The sequence below is a fragment of the Hyperolius riggenbachi genome, chromosome 2 (assembly GCF_040937935.1).
Source record: "Hyperolius riggenbachi isolate aHypRig1 chromosome 2, aHypRig1.pri, whole genome shotgun sequence".
Taxonomy (NCBI): domain Eukaryota; kingdom Metazoa; phylum Chordata; class Amphibia; order Anura; family Hyperoliidae; genus Hyperolius; species Hyperolius riggenbachi.
This window is the reverse complement of record NC_090647.1, coordinates 234793632-234814592: the sequence shown is the minus strand read 5'-3', so window position 1 is coordinate 234814592 and position 20961 is coordinate 234793632. Positions and strand designations below refer to the sequence as shown.

At 43.3% G+C, this 20961-nt stretch overlaps 1 protein-coding gene across 14 annotated transcripts in view; it reads left to right on the top strand.

Annotated features, from left to right (window-relative positions):
- The window catches only part of DMD (dystrophin), a 3066377-nt gene that overhangs the window by 1160232 nt on the left and 1885184 nt on the right, over positions 1–20961 (top strand). For all 14 annotated transcript variants that reach the window (XM_068268325.1, XM_068268327.1, XM_068268324.1 and 11 more), the window contains 2 exons: positions 1216–1339; positions 1445–1532. In XM_068268325.1, coding sequence (XP_068124426.1) covers positions 1216–1339; positions 1445–1532 — 212 coding nt within the window. The remainder of the gene's footprint in view (positions 1–1215; positions 1340–1444; positions 1533–20961) is intronic.

The window sequence follows — 20961 nt, the reverse complement described above, 5'->3', positions numbered from 1 at the left end:
CTGTTTAAAGTGAACCTGTGATGGTTCACACTGCGTTATTTATACTTACCTGGGGCTTCCTCCAGCCCCATGAGGTGTATGGTCTCCCTTGCCGTCCTCCTTGGCCACTCTGTTCTTCCATGGTATGTCTGTCATTCAGAGCCAGTCGTCTTCTTCTGCCTGTGCATGGCCTGGCTGTGCACCCTCCGTTGTGCTACAGTGGTGCAGAAGATTGCATGTGCAGACAACTGGCTCTGACTGACAGAAATACCAGTAGCTACCACAGGAGAATGGAGTGGGCAGGGAGGACAGCGAGGGAGCCCCCACACCTTGGGGGGCTGGAAGAAGCTCCAGGTAAGAATAAATAATGCAGTGTGTACCATCACAGATACGCTTTAAGCTCTTCATAAAACAGGACTGAGTTCAACCAAGTCAAATTGCTCATAGAAACTCTTTTGCATAGATAACAAAAGTGTTTTAATACCTCTTCCTGTACTGAAAAACAATGTGAGACTCTCTTTTTTGTTATTAATGTTCTATTTATTATCTGTACTACAATTCATTATTTCATACGTTTATGTTCGCTTCAGATTTGCTTCAAGAGATGTTACTACAGTCTGACCTGGAATAGTATTAGAGACCTGAGAATTGAGGAATTTAGAGATAAGTCAGGGAGGTGTTTGTTTCATGTATTCTGTTTGCTGACCTTAAGCCAGCTGTACTGTAGCAAAGCATAATAAAGTGCACAGTGCATTTGGAAGTTTATACACTGGTCTGTGAATGTAATCTCTTGGGTCTCTAATAATCAAACCTGCAATGCTCAGAAGCTAACCACAGCAAGCTGTATAACTTTTACTCTTAAAAAAGGTGTTGTTTTTGTTTTGTTTTTTCATAGAAGAGGTTATTTATTTATTGAGATCTCGGTGCTAGTTTACTTGAGTTGCCCTAGTGGCAAACCTCATAGGGTAATTCTGCTAATATGATTGGTTGCTGTTTCGACAGTTCTCAATTGACAGCACCTTCTAAAACTTTTAGGTTTCAAATAGGTTGTAATAATAACTACACCCGCACTATTCAGGCTATTATGACACTTCATGTTTAAGAGAGTGCTGTGATTGGAGAACTGTCCCCTATGAGGTTTTCCCCGGAGTCACATCAAGTAGACTTGCACCAATTTTTCTTTATGCTGATTTCACTTAACACGAATGTAACACTGCTATGATTTCTCTTCTGTAGATTTGATGTGGATTTAACAGAGCTGCACAGTTGGATGACACGCTCTGAAGCTGTTCTGCAAAGTTCTGAATTTTCTATATTTCGGAAAGAAGGTGACCTCTCCGACCTCACAAAGAAAGTTAAAGTAAGAATTAGCCTAAATTTTATTTATTTTACAAACAGATCTGTCCCACACTCTAGCAAATATTTTTATTTAAATTAAATATTATTTTGTGATTATTTTTTATAGGCCATAGACAAAGAGAAACCAGAGAAAACTAGGAAGCTTCAGGAAGCCAACAGGAATGCCCAAGCTCTTATTGAACAGATGGAGAATGGTAAGTAATTAAATGTATTATTATTATTATTATTATTATTATTATTATTATTATTATTATTAATATAAAGTTCCAACATAAGGTGCTTAGTTTTTATTTTATTTCTCAGCTAAGTGTTTACCTGTATATTTAGCTGGAAGCTATTATGTGTTGACCTCATCAGGAGGCGGGGCCCTAGGAATCTGCCTATGTCTATAAAAATCCTATGTACGTAAAATGTCGTATATCACTGAAATAAACAGAAATATGTGAAAAATAAATACTGTAATAAATGAATAATTATTTACATTATCGACATATATACTAAGCTCTTGTGATGAAACCTACATTCTCTATGGAGTCCAGTTTGATCCTTACAGCAGGTGTGGAGCTGAATTGTTTTTAAAAAAATAAATACCATTGAAAACATCTATTTCAGTTAGCTAAAATTGAAGTTGAAATGCATATGATGAGATAATCCTTTTTGTAAACAGCTTTGTTTAAGCTACAGAGTTCCCTGGGATCCTGAAAACTGGGGCATAACATATGTAAATAGAAACCTTCCAGCTAGAAAAGTCAGAGCTCTTCCCAACCCCAGAGCACAACCTTTACTGATTAGAGGCCCAAGCATTGCACTGAGGGATTGCAGTATGTAATGGACCCGAGATCCTACTTGAAGCTATCATCGCTGTATTGATCATCTCAGGGCTCCAGGGAAACATTGCAGCTGTGCATTCAGCTAGAAGCATACTTTGAATGCCTATGGCCATTTAGATGATGAAAATAAATACAGATCTGCTTTATCGTGTGTAAGTTATTATTCATTCTGAGGTTATCCAAGCTCATTTTTATGAAGCTTTTGTAAATAATTTTGAATCTTTGACAGCTATCATATTCCATTCCATATAGGTTAGACTTCTTCTCATTTAGTTCTCTAAGAGGAACTTTACTGAATATAACATAAGGAGTAGCATTGTTTATTTTTTTTAACCTGCTTTACATTTCATTGTATCACAGATGACGGCACTTTACTGTTGGCAAGTTGCACCACTGTGGAATGTGTGTTTGTTTTTTGACTCTGAGCAGGACCAACGCCTTGTCTCCCAGTGTGCTCTGGGGCAGAAGGCTGTGAGATATTATTGCCTAGGCTAAGCACTATTGAGAGGTTGGGGTTACATATTAATAAAAAAAGCAGTATACAGATATAGGAAGTGTTTCTGATGCTGAAACCAGGATAATTAACATACTTATTGCATTCATTCCCTGCATTTACCACTGTCTCTTGGCAGTTAATAAAATGATGGTGAACAACTCAGAACTTCACCTATTCTTCATATTGAAGATTTTGAAAATTAAACTCATTTGGATGCAGCCTCATGGGCCCTAGAGGTCACAGGCCTCCATGGCCCATATGCAATTAATTTTTCTTCTCTGGAGTTATCCCCTAGAAGATAATTTTCATATATTCAATAACTTTTAAGCATCTTACAATTTAAAAGGTACCTTAACCACTTCCGGATTCTGGAGCGTATATACACGCCCCTGAATCCTGAAGTGTATTCCATGGAAACGGCCGCTCGTAGGAGCGGCCGTTCCATGTCAGTTCCCGGAGGGTGTCTCCGTGAACACCCTGCGAGCCGATCGGCGGCTCGCAGGGTAAATGTAAACACACGGGGAAGACCTTCCCCGGTGTTTACATGTATACGGCGCTGCTGCGCAGCAGCGCCGTAGAGGAGATCGGTGATCCCCGGCCTCTGATTGGCCGGGGATCACCGGCATCTGATAGGCTAAAGCCTATCCCATCAGGCGCAGGACGGAAATCCGTCCTGCGCCGCTCACAGGGGGAGGGAGAGGGAGCGAAGGGGAAGGAGGCCAGGAAGCGCTGCGGAGGGGGGCTTTGAAGAGCCCCCCCCCCGCAAGCGCAAGCAGCCGGCGGCGATCAGACCCCCCCAGCAGGACATCCCCCTAGTGGGGAAAAAAGGGGGGAAGTCTGATCGGCCTGGCTGCAACCTGATCTGTGCTGTGGGCTGGAGAGCCCACGCAGCACAGATCAGCACAAAATAGCGTGGTAGGGAAGTGGTTAAAGTTGGTGAAAAATAAAATTTATTTTGAGTATTTTCTTGCTTGCTGGTGATTTAAAGAGAATCTGTACTGTCCGGTTTGTAAAAAAAAAAAAAACATACCAATCAAGTCACTGTGATCTCCTGGATTCCTCTTTGCCATTTCCGCCACTCCCCGACAGTTTTACGCAGTGTTTACAAACAAAAAACATGGCCGCTAACCAGGAAGTGATGTATGTGTGTGTGTATATGTATATATATATATATATATATATGTGTATATATATATATATATATATATATATATATATATATATATATATAATGTTACAGTATACTACAAGTTTTTATTACCAGTGAATTATCTGCACTCCTGTCAGGGATTCTCACAATTTCTCAGCATGACAAGCTGAAACAGAGAGCAGAGGCCTGTCTGTGAGGGATAAACAAAGCACACACACAGAGCCTGAAAGGGACCTTCAGAGGGCATGCATAAGTTCTCCCTATCACAGCAGAGGCAGCATTCCTCTCTGTGTCGACAAATCCTGACAAAGGAAAGAAGAATAGTTATATTACAGAGACAGTGCAACTAGAAAAGGCTGCAGTAATCCAGAGCACATTAGAACTGGTATAGGAACTTATGGGATAGAAGAAATAAGGCTGAACATTTTGTTACAGAGTCTCTTTAAAAGACATTTCATGACAAGGTTTGAAAATATTGCCTAGGGTAAAACTCAGGAGAAAAAAGTGAATTATATATGGGCCAATGTGTCAAATTTCTTGGTTGTTTAATTGTACGGATGTTCGTAAGGTTGTATAATGATGAAGGTGTTTTTTTGTTTTTGTTTTTTGTTTGTTTGTTTTTATTGGGGAATAATTGATTGTTTACTTACACTTGTATTGATATTGCCTCTTTTTTACACATTAGAAAATATTGAATGGTGCACAGTTATGGTTTTTATTGTGATCAAACTGCTACACCTCAGTTACCAATAGAACTGCTTCGTTATAACAAATTTGAGTATTTGCTAATATAGATGACATCATTTGTGTAGGTTTTCCCCTTTTTTAGAGCACTGTTTTTTAGTTACTAGCAATTCAGACAGAAACAAAACAATGGTTACTCCCCTAGGCAGAGGCTCACGTGATTAATTGCACCTGACCAGAGCTCATGCACTTGCAGCACTGCATGCATATTGATGAAAGTACTGAGAGACATTGAAACATGGATGTATCTAGATTTTCTAATAAAATTTTATCTCTTCCCATCTCCAACCTTGGCCTTGGTTCCCCAGATCTGGAGAAATACTACCAAGCAACCATAATAGACCAATCTAGAACAGTTTGGATGAATGACTTCTCCAAACAGTGGTACAAAATAGAAGAAGAACAATTGCCAGTTACATCATATAAATCATTTCTTATATCCAGATTAGTTTGGAAAGTACAACAGAATATAAAAAATCCAGTCTCAGCCAATATGACACGAATCTGGAAAGGAATGTTGAAAACATTTAAGAAAGATACATTAGCTATTGAAGTCCCTACCCCTTTATTAACGTTAAATGCGGCTGTTAGGAATATAGAAACAACTCTGGAATACTGGACCTCATGCGGCATTATTAACATAGAAGATTTATTAGTAAACTCCAAACTTCTCTCCTTTGACGAACTAATGAAAAATTACAACATCCCTAAATCAGATGAACCCATATACCTCAAAATACATAGATTTTTAATTAAACATCCCCTCACCCCACTAGTGCTACCACCACAAATAAAAAAACTACTTTTCCCCGAAAAAACAAACTTAAAAGGCATACCCACTATATACAAGACCCTAATAGAATTTAAAGATGAAATACCTAAATGGCAACTCAAATCTTGGCAAGAGCTCCTTCAACTAGATATCGAACAAGAAGATTGGGAATTAGCCTATAAATCATTAAGAAAATCCTCCCACTGTGTTACCCACCAGGAGACCTTTGTGAAGTGCGTCTGGCAATGGTACATGTCCCCAGAAAAAATTAGTAAATTTGACCACAAAGCTTCCCCCCTATGTTGGAGAGGTTGCAATCAAATCGGCTCACTACTCCATATTTTTTGGGAATGCCCCAAGCTTAAAAAGATGAGGTCAGATATAGAAACTTGTCTCAAAAAACTTCTTGCTTCATTAGATACTATTCCCCCGGCTATGTTCCTTTTCCATCTGGGAACCCTGGACTTGCCCCCTTGTGAACGACTATTAATGAACCACATATTCATCACCACCAGACATATGATAGCAAGTAATTGGAAATCCTTATACGTCCCCAAAATCAATGACATATTAAAAACGGTAGAATCCAATCTTCTGGCTGAAAAATCATGGGCTATCAGATGTGGTAATGTCCGGTCGTTTATGAGAAGGGCAAGTTTATGGCCCACTCTATACCCCAAATCTACATTAAAAGAGTTCTAAAAACTTAGAGATACCCCACCCCTGATCTGAAAGGATACTCATATATACACACACCAAGAATTAGAAAATACCTAGTCCTCTTACCAGGGAAAAAAAACAAAATACAATTTGTGACAATGTTATAGGTACAAAAACCTGATGGATGTCTACTAATAAACACGAAGATTTTATGACGACTCCTGAGAATTTTATAACTGGACCATCGCAAGTAGTATAGATTAGTTAGATTAGATTAGTTTGTTTGTTAGTTGGTTACCTTCTATGGTTAAGTATTACTATCATAAAGCTCATTAATTACTTGAAGCTACCATAACTAATGGTCATGATAGATAATATCATGGATCCGCTCCCTGGAATCTCAGTAGGGAGGCTTTTCAGTCCCCATTTTCCAGGTTGAGAGGATCCTTACATTATACACTTTATAATGTCATGATGCAACAGAGCAATACCAAAATGAACAGATATATGTTGGTGTATGGAACTTCCATACATCAACATTATTCTCTACCTAGTTAATACACATAGACCTATTTTTGTTTTGTTCTATAATTGTCATTTATAACTAGGTTACTGCGCAACTAGTTCGAGAGGATTAAACATAAACTGTTAATACAGATGACTGCATATATACATGTTATATGCATTATTACTTAATGTTTATCTTTGTTTATTATGTTGTTTACTAGTCCATCTATATACACTGTATGGGTCTGTATATACCCAATGTTATGTTTACTGCTTCACTAAGCTTACTAAATGTCATTACTGTGACTGTATTTCCTTTAAAAATCCTTAATAAAAAAACTATTGAAACCGAAACATGGATGTATGAGGCCTAATTCCCATGGAAAGTCACTTCCTTCATTTACTGTCTCCTGGCAGTTTACAAAAAGATGATGAAGAACTTAGAACTTCATTCAGTGACTATTCTTCATTTTGAAATGTCAAGCTGGTGTATTTATGGTAGTTCACTTACTCAGTGCGTTAGCTTAACCAGTGGTTTGGGTGGTACCACTCCCAGGTATATTCAGCATATGTAAAGGTAAGCATTTCTGCAAGCTGAATAATCAAAAAATGCTATTTTCAGTATTTTGCATCCATGGCTATAATTACTAGGACATTCCCAGTGATATGTATCCAGGAATGTTATCTTATTGCCATCTGGAGCAGGGAAGCATTTTTTTCCCTTTTGGGGCTAATTGGAACGTGCCTTTTAAGGGCCGTTTGCCTTCTTCTGGATATGTGAGCGTGCAGGCTGGTGGTGTACTTTATTTTCTCATTGAACTCAGTGCAGGCTGGTTTTGTACTTTATTTTCTCATTGAACTCAATGGACATATGTTTTTTTCTTTTCAACCCAAATAAATATGTAACCATGCTCACCAAAGCAAGAAATAAAAATTGGGTAACTTTAGACAAGGAAGACAAAGAACGGGGTAAGCAGGAGCCTTCTAAGTGTAGTATTTGCGGGCGGTTGCTAAATTGCAACGTGTATGTTTGCTTGTGGGTAAGTCATGTCACCCACTGAGGTCTCTGTATCTTTGGTGCAGGTTGTTGTGGTTGTAGCAAGATTGGAGGTGTCCAACTAAAGCAGATCAGATTCACATAAGATTAGTATACATTATTATTATACAGTAAGTAAGGTAAGCAAACTGCTTAGCTCACAAAATACGGGAGTCAGGAGACATGTTTAGTGGTATTTATTGGTATTTGAAAAACACATTTTTGGATCAATATATTAGGCCTGATCCAATTAACTTTTTCTTCTAGGTGATAAGTACATATTTTATCAATACATTGCATTTTAAACCATTAGTAAGCAAGAAAATACTCTGAATAATTTTGACAGTAATTTTCCATCTACTTTTGGCACTTTTTCTATTGCTAAGTATTGAAAAGTGATTTTAAACAGAAGAGGAAAAAGTATCTCCTGGGAAAGAAACTACAGCACAACAAAAAAGTATAACAAAACACAAACAAGGCACGCAAAACCGTCTTATATCATAATATTACAATTATATTAAATATATTAAATAATTCAAATAATCCCTATTCATAATATTAAAATGTATTTAATGTGCATAAATAAATTAAAAACCTCTTTCTGGTAAGTACTGTTAGGGTCCGATATTAATATGTTAGATAATCTTAACACATTAACCTTCCTGGCGGTAAGCCCGAGCTGAGCTCGGGCTATGCCGCCGGAAGGCACCGCTCAGGCCCCGCTGGGCCGATTTGCATAATTTTTATTTGCTGCACGCAGCTAGCACTTTGCTAGCTGCGTGCAGTGCCCGTTCGCCGCCGCTACCCGCCGATCCGCCGCTATCCGTCGCGCTGCAGCCGCCCCCCCCCCCAGACCCCGTGCGCTGCCTGGCCAATCAGTGCCAGGCAGCTCTATGGGGTGGATAGGAATCCCCTTTGACGTCACGACGTCGATGACGTCGGTGACGTCATCCCGCCCCGTCGCCATGGCGACGGGGGGAAGCCCTCCAGGAGATCCCGTTCTTTGAACGGGATCTCCTGATCGCCGATCACCGGCGGCGATCGGAGGGGCTGGGGGGATGCCGCTGAGCAGAAAATTTTTTTTTTTTTTTAAAAAGATTTGCTGCCCCCTGGCGATTTTTTAGCAAACCGCCAGGAGGGTTAAAAAACACACAAAAATCATTAAAAATAGGTATAGTAGGCAATAATACTGTAGATATTTACCATGTAAGTGTAAAACCATTAGAATATTGGGCATTAATAGTATTAATGTTAGTTTCAGGAACTCTAATTAAGTGAGTAGCTTGCAAATTTGCAATGGATCAGAAGATAATGGCACTGTGAAATGGGTGTAAGGCCTTGTTCCCACTATGGATGTTGCTGTATGTTTTTCACAGTGCCTTTTTACATTGATTCCTATGTAACAAGTTCAAATCTATGCACTGTGTTAGTGGCCGTTTGTAAAATGTAGTGCTTCATGCATTTCTATTCGCTGCCCTGTGAAATGCACAGCAATGCAAGTTTTTTTTAGCACATAGAGGCGCACAGCAATGTGCTTTGGTGATGCGGTTTTTGCCCAGTATTAAAAAGAAAAAAAAAATTAATGAAAACAAATCTTTATTGACAACTGCTGCATCAAATAAGTAAAACATGCTGAACAAAAATGCATTTAAGAGCATGTAAACGCATGGGTCTGCTTTAAAAAAACACACCGCAACACACTGAAGCACATTTTGAAATGCACACCGACACATGTGTTTTTAATCATGCACTTAAATACTTTTCTAAACGCACCTGGTGTGAACTAAGCCTAAGGGTAACTGTTTAACATGTTTTGGGTGGCTCATGTGTGGCCTCAAATAGATGCAGCTTGTACTGTATGTCCATGATAAGGAAAAAGGAAATATAAAAAAAACTTTTGAAAAATGGAGATAGTCTGTGCAAAAAGTCACTAGTAGTAATTTACACAGGAACATGTGTGCATACAAAGCCATGGCATGCATAAAATTGTGTTTTCATGCAAATTTGAAGTCACATAAAATGAGTACATCAATAATATACATATGGCTTCAGTGTGTAGGTTTAATCCCTATTAATGAATTGAAACCAAGTAAGATAATAGTCTCTGCATAAAATAGAAAGGTTAAAAGTGAATATCAGTGGGAATTAAATATAATGAGACTATTTAATTCAAAATTAAAAAGATAGTTATATTTTTATTTCTTAATTTAATTGTGTTATTATATTGAATTCCCACTGGTATTCACTGCTAACCTTTCTATTTTGTGCAGAATGGCTAGTAGTAATTATAATAAGAATGTTCACACGACATCAATGAAGGGTCCCCTGGTGAATACATACAAAAAAGTCACTCATGAAAAAGGGCACATGTTATTGGTAACTCCAAAAATGTTAAAGAGAGTGTGAGTGTGTGTGCATGCGTGCATGTGTGCGTATAAAATGCAGCAATGGGTAGGTAAGGGGTTATGGTGCAATACGGGTGTGTGTGTGTGTAGAATGTAGCAGTGGGGTTGGGAGGTAATGGGTTAGGGTGTAATACCCCTCAATATATATATGGCAAGAGATTTGCCCCATCATTGCCATTATCTCTGGACTAATTTTTTCACATCACACTTCTTTGTAATACTCCCTAACAGTGGTGCTCAGCAGAGCTCGAATATTCGAGTAGCTCGAATATTCGAGCTCTTTTTCAGCTATTCGAGCTCGGTATTCGAGCTCCGAATAGCTGGAGCTATTCGAATGGGCTATCCGAGTACACTCGAATAGCCCATTCACTATTCGAGCTATTCGAGCAACTCGGCGCTATTCGAGCTCGGTACCGAGCTCGAATAGCGTCATAGCCCAGATTGATGTCCTTAGAGCCAATCAGAGGGCTCCCAGGCCCTCTGACGGCAGCCAATCACAGAGGGGGACCCTGGCCAGCCCCTACCCTATAAATAGCGGCCGCCATGTTACGTTTCTCCATGCTTGCCTGAGACTTGTACAGAGAGAGAGTTGCTCCTTTGTGCTTTGGCTTAGCAAGTGCTCTATTGTGATCATTTACCTAGCGTTTTTGCTCACCTACACCTGCCATATACACCTATATTGTTGTTAGTTAGATAGACATTGTATTTTAGTTAGTAGCTTGTGTGTTACATTAGAGACAGGCAGCTGCTGCAAGCTTACAGGTTTAGGCCTCAGGGGGGCCTTGCCTCTGTGGGCAGCTGTCCTCTGTTTATTTCTCTCATCTATACCAGTATTTCTGCTGTCCTTTACTAATAGTATTGTAGTTATACTGTACTAGGAGTAGGACACTCACTGACTGTCACTGTTTATAGGCTACTAGCTAGCTCCTGCGTGTGTGCACTCACTCACTGTCTGTGTGTACACACACTCTATTTCCTTCTGATTACTGATAGATTATTGTTAGTTAGTTGTACTTACTGTTACTACTTACTCTTACTGTACTAGGAGTCTAGGACACTCAGTCAGACAGTCACTGTGTTCATAGGCTACTAGCTCCTGCGTGCGGTCACTCACTGTCTGAGTGTACACACACCACCCACACTCCATTTCCTTCTGATCGCTGATTGATTATTGTAATTAGTTAGTTCTACTTACTGTTACTACTTACTCTTACTGTACTAGGAGTCTAGGACACTCAGTCACTGTGTTCATAGGCTACTAGCTCCTGCGTGCGGTCACTCACTGTCTGAGTGTACACACACCACCCACACTCCATTTCCTTCTGATCGCTGATTGATTATTGTAATTAGTTAGTTCTACTTACTGTTACTACTTACTCTTACTGTACTAGGAGTCTAGGACACTCAGTCACTGTGTTCATAGGCTACTAGCTCCTGCGTGCGGTCACTCACTGTCTGAGTGTACACACACCACCCACACTCCATTTCCTTCTGATCGCTGATTGATTATTGTAATTAGTTAGTTCTACTTACTGTTACTACTTACTCTTACTGTACTAGGAGTCTAGGACACTCAGTCACTGTGTTCATAGGCTACTAGCTCCTGCGTGCGGTCACTCACTGTCTGAGTGTACACACACCACCCACACTCCATTTCCTTCTGATCGCTGATTGATTATTGTAATTAGTTAGTTCTACTTACTGTTACTACTTACTCTTACTGTACTAGGAGTCTAGGACACTCAGTCACTGTGTTCATAGGCTACTAGCTCCTGCGTGCGGTCACTCACTGTCTGAGTGTACACACACCACCCACACTCCATTTCCTTCTGATCGCTGATTGATTATTGTAATTAGTTAGTTCTACTTACTGTTACTACTTACTCTTACTGTACTAGGAGTCTAGGACACTCAGTCACTGTGTTCATAGGCTACTAGCTCCTGCGTGCGTGCACTCACTGTCTGAGTGTACACACACTAAATTTACTTGTGATTACTACTGATTATTGTAACTGCTAGTTGTACTTCCTGACTGTTACTACTTACTTACTGTACTAGGGGACACTCACTCAGTCACCTCACCAACCAACCCACTCCATTAAAGTACCCCACTTTTCACCCGCCCTTTTACAAAACTTTTGTCTATACGCCCAAAACATTTAAGATGTCTGGAAGTGGCAGCCAGCGCGGTTTGGGCAAGGGGAAGGGCAGCAAGGGAATCAGGAGGAGAGGGAGCAGCATTGTGGCAAGCCGCGGCCGCGGGCGCGCCACCATGCACAGTTCCGCAGCAGCAGCAGCAGCGTCAGTGGCTAACATTCCTCCCATAGCCACTGGCCGTGGACGCCTTGGGCGCCGCCCAGCAGGAGCATCTGCAACTCACGCTGCAGAGACACAGCAGCAGCAGCGTGTAGCACCTGCTCCGATTTTCCTCCAGCCGGGTCGGAAACGTCCCATTGAGGAAAAGGATGCAGACACTGTGGTGCAACTCATGACGGAGGATGAGCAGCCCGCCATCAGCTCTGCATCCGAGGCCTCCACCCTCACCACCACCACCACCACCACCCCTGTTCGCAGCAGCCGCCCAGCAGGGTCTGGGGAGGAGGCCAGTTCACCGTCAGTCGCCGACCTCTCATTCAGCACTCTTTTGACCCCAGGCATGATGAGTCAATTGTCTGCTGTTGTTGGCGATTTTGAGGAGGAGATGCTGATGGGCACTTTGGGGGATGAGGGATTGGACAGCAAGACTGTGGCGACAGTCAAGCAGCCCATCCATGCATCAGGAGAGGAGTTTGGGGGGTCATCATCCCAGCAGGACATGTTTGAGGAGGGGGAGGATGATGTTGATGACCCGGTGACAGACAGAGACTGGGTGCCACCACCTCCAGGGGATGTCGTCCTCAGCAGCTCGGAGGAGGAGGAGGATGCGCTTGTGGGCCTTGCAAGGAGGCGCATCATTGCAAGCATTGGCAGCGACCCACAGCCTGCTGGTGTCTCAGGCTCAGCAGCAGCAGCAGCAGCATCAGCCAGTACCACCACCAGCCGCACCCAAGCCCCCCCCCCAACCACCACAGGGAGACAGGCAGCAGCGCTTCCATGCCGTAGGGGGATGTTTCTGTCACCAATCTGGCGCTTTTTCACCATGCCCACTGTGTACAGCAAGTACGCCACTTGCAACCACTGTCAGCGGAAGTTGAGCAGAGGTGCAGACCCCTTAAAGTTCAGCACCAGCTCGCTGATCAACCACCTTGCGGCTAAACATTTCCACCAGCATGAGGAGTTCCAGAGGCTGAAGGCATCTGGTGCTGGCAGTGGCACCACACCCATCACTGCACAGCCTTCAGCAGCAGCAACAGCAGCCACCCGCCCTCCTGCTCCTCCAGCAGCACCAGCAGGAGTGCGGAAACGCACTGCTCCTCCCCCCTCTGCAACTCCTGCCGCCGACACTGAGGCCTGTTCTGGCAGCCAGTCCTCAGTGGCCTCCTCCGCTGTGTCTGGTGATTCCCGTGTCAGCAAAAGGCCACGCCAGAGCCTTTTGAGCGAGTCCTTCCAGGGGGTGGTTAGGGCTCTGCCTCCCAGCAGCCGTCGCGTGCGGCAGCTGAACGGCTTGCTGGCACGGGCCATGTGCTCCCAACTCCTGCCGTACACGCTCGTGCAGGAGGGGAGCGACATGCGGGCGCTGCTTGCTTGTGCAGCCCCAGACTGGCAGCTCCCCAGCAGACACTTTTTCTCCCGCAAGGCCATTCCAGCACTGCACCGCTTTGTGATGGCCAATGTGGAGCGAGGGCTGGAGCACGCGGTTGGTGAAAGGGTCCACGTCACCATGGACTCCTGGAGCAGCCGCTTCGGGACAGGCCGCTACCTGTCCTTCACTGTCCACTGGGTCAGCTTGGTGGAAGGGGGTGAGGATGGGAGAGCAGCAGCGGGCACAGCAGCAGCAGCAGCAGCAACACAGTGGGTGGTGCCACCCCGCAGGGTCAGGGGAACTGCAGCGGGTTCCTCCGATCCTCTGCCATCCTCCGCCACACCTGGCCAAACCCCCCGCCTCAGCAGCAGCGTGAAGGCCCGCCACTGCCAAGCGCTGCTGCACTTGGTCAGCCTTGGCAAGACCAAGCTGACGGCAGCCCACGTGTTGGCCAAACTCCAGGAGCAGGAGAGGATTTGGCTGACCCCCAGAGGCCTCAGAGTCGGAGAGGTGGTGTCCGACAATGGGGCCAATCTGGTTGCTGCCATAGACAGGGGAAACCTGACCCACATCCCCTGTCTTGCCCACGTGCTGAACCTGGTGGTGCAGAAGTTCCTGCGCACCTACCAGGGGATGGGCGAACTGCTGGAAACGGCAAGGAATGTTGTGCGTCACTTCCGGCGCTCGGCTGCAGCCTGTGCGAGCCTGGAAGACGTGCAAAAGGAGCTGGATCTGCCACGCCATCGGCTGATCATTGACGTTCCGACTCGCTGGAACTCCACCCTGGCGATGTTGGAGCGTATGGTTGAACAGAGGCACGCTGTCAACCAGTACCTTGCCCTGGCCACTGTTTCCGCAGCTCGGAGAAGGGACAAGACCAGCAACATCCCGTCCATCGTCCCCGATGATGACTGGAGGCACATGCAGCAGGTGTGCTTTGTGCTGGCTCCCTTCCTGCAGGCCACAAACATGGTGAGCAGGGACCATGCTATGGTCTGCGAGTGGGTGCCCCTGGTTTCTCTGCTGAACAGGGCCCTCGATGGTTTGCTGGAACAGGGAGCGGCAGCCTTGGACCAGCAGGAGCGGCAACCAGCTGCGCAGTCCACCTCTGAGGGGGAGGAGGAGGAGGACTTGGTGGAGGTCCCTGACCTGGCTGCTGATGAGGGGGATCAGCACAGCGCAGCTGAGTTGGTGCGGGGGTGGAGAGAGGATGAGGCGGCAGAGGAGGAGGATGAGGACAGCACTGACGTCGATGTGCCAGCAGACGTGGCCCGCCTCTTCCCAATGGCAGCGCACATGCTGGCGTGCCTGCGCAGGGACCCCAGGGTGATCCAGATGAAGCAGAGGGAGGACATCTGGATCAGCATGATGTTGGACCCACGCCTCAAGGGGAAGTTGAGCCAGTTCCTGCCGCCTGCAGGAGGAGACCCAGCGCAACAAATAAGGAGCTTGCAGCAGGCCCTTGTTGAGCGCTTGGAGGAAGCCTTCCCCCAGCCTTCCACCCCCACTGTCCAGCAGCCAGCACAGAGGCAGCAGCAGGTGCCTGCATCCAGCAGCAGCAAGCGCCCCACAGACCTGCTGTCTCTCAGCCACGAGCTCTACAGGACTGTAGAGGCTCCGGCAGCAGTGACTAGAGAGGAGATGCATGCAGCAGCATCCTCCTCCGGTCACAGCCAGCGCCTGACCCGCATGGTGGCTGACTACATGGGGTCGTACAGCGGGCTTGACAGCGATGCCCCTGTTGATCCCATGGAGTATTGGGTCAAGCGCATGGAGATCTGGAGCGAGCTAGCGCAGTACGCCCTGGAAGTGCTGTCCTGCCCCCCTTCCAGCGTGCTGTCCGAGCGCTGCTTCAGTGCAGCTGGTGGCGTGGTCACCGAGAAACGCTCACGTCTGTCTCACAAGTCTGTGGACAGACTGACGTTTCTCAAGATGAACCAGGCGTGGGTGGAAGGCGAGTTCCTGGCCCCTGTTGTCGGCGAGAGGGGGACATGAACTGGCTGCCGGAACCATCGTTAATGTGCCTTACCACCCTTTACCACCTCCTGGCTCCTGCTCACTAAGCCAGCCTGGTTCACTTTGACTATTACGTCGCCTGCAGCCACACATTTTACACCTACAGTGGGCTGCTGTGTACTGCCCTTCTGCTGTCTGTCTGTGTTTCCCACTGCCAGGGTACACAGAATGACCTTCTTCTGCTGCCACTCTGCCACCAGCTATTACGTCAAACAATAGCTATATTGGTTGCAAAACCGAAACCAAACAAACCATTAAAAAAAAAAAAGGTTTAATTTTTCTGAGGTGCCCGGGTTGAAAACTGTGTTGTTCCAGTTGTGTATTGGACACAATGTGGGCTGCACGACCGCTGTCTGGGACCTCCTGTTGTGTTTATTTACGGCCCTGGTATCACCGCTAGGTACCAGGGCTATTATGTCACGCTGCCTACCTGCTGCCACACTCACACTGCTCCTCCATACCTCCTCCTGCTGCTGCTGCTGCTGTCTGTCTGTGTTTCCCACTGCCAGGGTACACAGATGATTTACCTTCTGCTGCCACTCTGCCACCAGCTATTACGTCAAACAATAGCTGCTCGCCTACTCCTCCATTCCTCCTCCTGCTGCTGCTGTCTGTCTGTGTTTCCCACTGCCAGGGTACACAGAATTACCTTCTTCTGCTGCCACTCTGCCACCAGCTATTACGTCCAAAAATAGCTAAATTGGTTGTAAAACCAAAAACCAAAAAACCATTAAAAAAAAAAAAGGTTTAATTTTTCTGAGGTGCCCGGGTTGAAAACTGTGTTGTCCCAGTTGTGTATTGGACACAATGTGGGCTGCACGACCGCTGTCTGGGACCTCCTGTTGTGTTTATTTACGGCCCTGGTATCACCGCTAGGTACCAGGGCTATTATGTCACGCTGCCTACCTGCTGCCACACTCACACTACTCCTCCATTCCTCCTGCTGCTGCTGTCTGTCTGTGTTTCCCACTGCCAGGGTACACAGAATTACCTTCTGCTGCCACACTGCCACCAGCTATTACGTCAAACAATAGCTGCTCACATAATTACTCTCCTCCATTCCTCCTCCTGCTGCTGCTGCTGTCTGTCTGTGTTTCCCACCGCCAGGGTACACAGATTTACCTTCTGCTGCCACTCTGCCACCAGCTATTACGTCAAAAAATAGCTATATATCTGTGTAATTGGTTGTAAAACCAAAACTACAAAACCATTACAAAAAAAGGTTTAATTTTTCTGAGGTGCCCGGGTTGAAAACTGTGTTGTCCCAGTTGTGTATTGGACACAATGTGGGCTGCACGACCGCTGTCTGGGACCTCCTGTTGTGTTTATTTACGGCCCTGGTATCACCGCTAGGTACCAGGGCTATTATGTCACGCTGCCTACCTGCTGCCACACTCACACTACTCCTCCATTCCTCCTGCTGCTGCTGTCTGTCTGTGTTTCCCACTGCCAGGGTACACAGAATTACCTTCTGCTGCCACACTGCCACCAGCTATTACGTCAAACAATAGCTGCTCACATAATTACTCTCCTCCATTCCTCCTCCTGCTGCTGCTGCTGTCTGTCTGTGTTTCCCACCGCCAGGGTACACAGATTTACCTTCTGCTGCCACTCTGCCACCAGCTATTACGTCAAAAAATAGCTATATATCTGTGTAATTGGTTGTAAAACCAAAACTACAAAACCATTACAAAAAAAGGTTTAATTTTTCTGAGGTGCCCGGGTTGAAAACTGTGTTGTCCCAGTTGTGTATTGGACACAATGTGGGCTGCACGACCGCTGTCTGGGACCTCCTGTTGTGTTTATTTACAGCCATGGTATCACCGCTAGGTACCAGGGCTATTATGTCACGCTGCCTGCCTCATTGACTGCATGCTGCCACACACTCATCCTCCTCCTCCTGCTGCTAAATTTACCTCCTGCTGTCTGTGTGTTTCCACTGCCAGGGAGCACATACAATGGCGCTTCCAACATGCGTGCGCCACCAGCTATTTGTTGTTACGCTCAAAAATAGCTGCATTTCTTTAAAAAAAAAAAAATGAAAAGAGAAATAAGTGACGAAGAAGACGATATAGAAGAAGATGAAGAAGAAGAAGAAGATGAAGAAGATGAAGAAGAAGATGAAGAAGATGAAGAAGAAGATGAAGAAGATGAAGAAGAAGATGAAGAAGAAGATGAAGAAGATGAAGAAGAAGATGAAGAAGAAGAAGAAGAAGAAGAAGAAGATGAAGAAGATGAAGATGAAGAAGATGAAGAAGAAGATGAAGAAGATGAAGATGAAGAAGAAGATGAAGAAGATGAAGATGAAGATGAAGATGAAGAAGATGAAGAAGAAGATGAAGAAGATGAAGAAGAAGATGAAGAAGAAGAAGAAGAAGAAGAAGAAGAAGAAGAAGAAGAAGAAGAAGAAGAAGAAGATGAAGAAGATGAAGATGAAGATGAAGATGAAGAAGATGAAGATGAAGAAGATGAAGAAGAAGATGAAGAAGATGAAGAAGAAGATGAAGAAGAAGAAGAAGAAGAAGATGAAGAAGATGAAGATGAAGAAGATGAAGAAGAAGATGAAGAAGATGAATATGAAGAAGATGAAGAAGATGAAGAAGAAGATGAAGAAGATGAAGATGAAGAAGATGAAGAAGATGAAGATGAAGAAGATGAAGAAGAAGATGAAGAAGATGAAGAAGAAGATGAAGAAGAAGAAGAAGAAGAAGAAGAAGAAGATGAAGAAGATGAAGATGAAGAAGATGAAGAAGAAGATGAAGAAGATGAAGATGAAGAAGATGAAGAAGATGAAGAAGAAGATGAAGAAGATGAAGATGAAGAAGATGAAGAAGAAGATGAAGAAGATGAAGAAGAAGATGAAGAAGAAGAAGAAGAAGAAGATGAAGAAGATGAAGATGAAGAAGATGAAGAAGAAGATGAAGAAGATGAAGATGAAGAAGATGAAGAAGATGAAGAAGAAGATGAAGAAGATGAAGATGAAGAAGATGAAGAAGATGAAGATGAAGAAGATGAAGATGAAGAAGATGAAGAAGAAGAAGAAGAAGATGAAGAAGAAGAAGAAGATATAGAAGAAGAAGAAGAAGATATAGAAGATAAAGAAGAAGAAGAAGAAGAAGTATATACAGTACTGAACAAAATTCTGGACACAACTTCTCTTTTCACCTTTTTTTTTTTTTAAAGGAACATCCCCACATAATCACTTGCTGTTGTCACTTGGAAAAAAATATGTTTCTTGCATCATTAACCCTCAAAACAAGTGTTGGGAAGCTATTTAAGGCCAATTCGAATAGTCAGCTCGAATAGTTAGCTCGAATACCGACTCAAATAGTGAGCTCGAAGTCCGAGGTCGAATCGAATAGTAAAAATTATTCGACTCGAATATTCGACTGACCTCGAATAATTTACTATTCGAATTCGACCAAACTCGAATTTTAAAAAGGGGTATTTGAGCATCACTACTCCCTAATTGTCTACAGACTTCTCTGCTTTTAACTAACTAAAGATACTCAGTTTCATTCATATATTATGTATCATTTCATCACTGCATAAAACCCAGAAACGGATTTTGGCAAGCAGAAGTGCCTCCAATTCCCATGAAAATACCCCCTAAGGTACATGTACCATATGCTGAGAACCTCTGCAGACTTATTTGCTACAATTCACTGTGGTATTAATGTCAAACTGATAAGTGGTGGCAAATGTATTCTTTTACAAGCCCTGCTATCTTTTTTTCTGTTACTATCTTGGGTTTGCTCTGGAAATGATATAATTTACAGTAAAGAAAAATCCTAATTTGCCAATATTTGTTGCCATGATTGCTGGCTGTTAATGCTATAACGTTTATGCCACCTAGTTATGCTTATCGTTTATCTCCTTATTTTGCTATTTATCTTGCATACATAAAAATGAGTATTAAAAATCATGTTTAACTTATGCACTAAATGGACCAGTTCCTACAATGTACATCATCATTTAGAGCCAAGCACATATTCTTGCCTCTCCTATGTAAATATCTTAGCCTCATGAATACTGAATTAGTCTCTTAAATAAACCGTTGTAAAACTGGAATATTTCATGAGCAAAGCGTAATCAAATCATGCCTGCATTTGTTTTAGTTCTGTCTTCCTTTTAGTTGTCTTTAATGGCATGGTTCTGTGACTAGTGGTGTACAAAATGAGACTATTCTTCTCCAATTTCACTGCATAATGGCAAGTGCTCTTGACAGTTGTGCCTGTTAGAATGCCAATTCTAATGTAATAACTTGGAAGGTATGATTAAGGAATATTTACACCTAATATATTATGCAGTCCTGTACAGTATGCAGAAGACAGTTTAATGAATGTATGCTCTTTAGGTAATGACCCATATCCTTTGGGAACAACATCCTTATCAATTCAATATTTCCGTAACAATGCTGAATACATAATGTAACTGGATTATCTCTGTTTGCGTAGCCAGTTATTGTTTGATGTGTCTTGGTAGACTCTGTTTTCACGCTTGAGTAATAAACCAATGGTTGCCAAAATAAGTTGCAGAGAAAATAATGTAGAAAACAGCAGTCAGCAGAACACCTTTAGAATAAAACTCATAAATATTGTTAGTATGCTTTTAGACGAATGGCAACATTACCATTCTATGTATAGGAAGTGTGGGTGGTAACTGATATGCCAGTCATCTTGTTATAATTATTTTATGAGTATTGTTTTATAAGCCAGAATAGAATTCTACAACTCTACATATTCTGTATAATGTATGAATTCCATTTAAAAACAGTATCCAGGTTCCCATTAAAGGGAAAATGAGGGGAAGTAAAATCTGCCTACGGTATGCTCAGTGTATTTTAAACTATAAAATACTCAGTATTTAAAGTTCCATGCACAACTTTACAGGCAGGAAAACATTAAATAGATGTTTCCATTCGATCTAAAAGTGGGATTAAGACGTGCAATGCTTGTGGAACAATGCAAAATAGTCTAAATCCTGACAACAACAAAAAAGGGCTTCAATGTCACCTAATACAACTTTATGCCTGCAGGACAAACTTCCAAATGTTGTTACATGCTGAGTGGGTCAGGGTGGTGTACCCAGTATTGTTACTACACATGAGGGTGCAGAGCACATATCATGCTTAACCTTAGGAGTAATATACACAACTGCACTGTCTACAATTTTGTCTTAAGTGTATAACATAAATGTTCACGGTGTTATAGGATGCAGAACACTCAAACACTATTCTGACATTGTGGTTGTTGATATTAGGACTTTTGTGTGTACAAGAGAGTACTGGCACTACACATGCTGGTGTATATGCAGTGGTGAAAG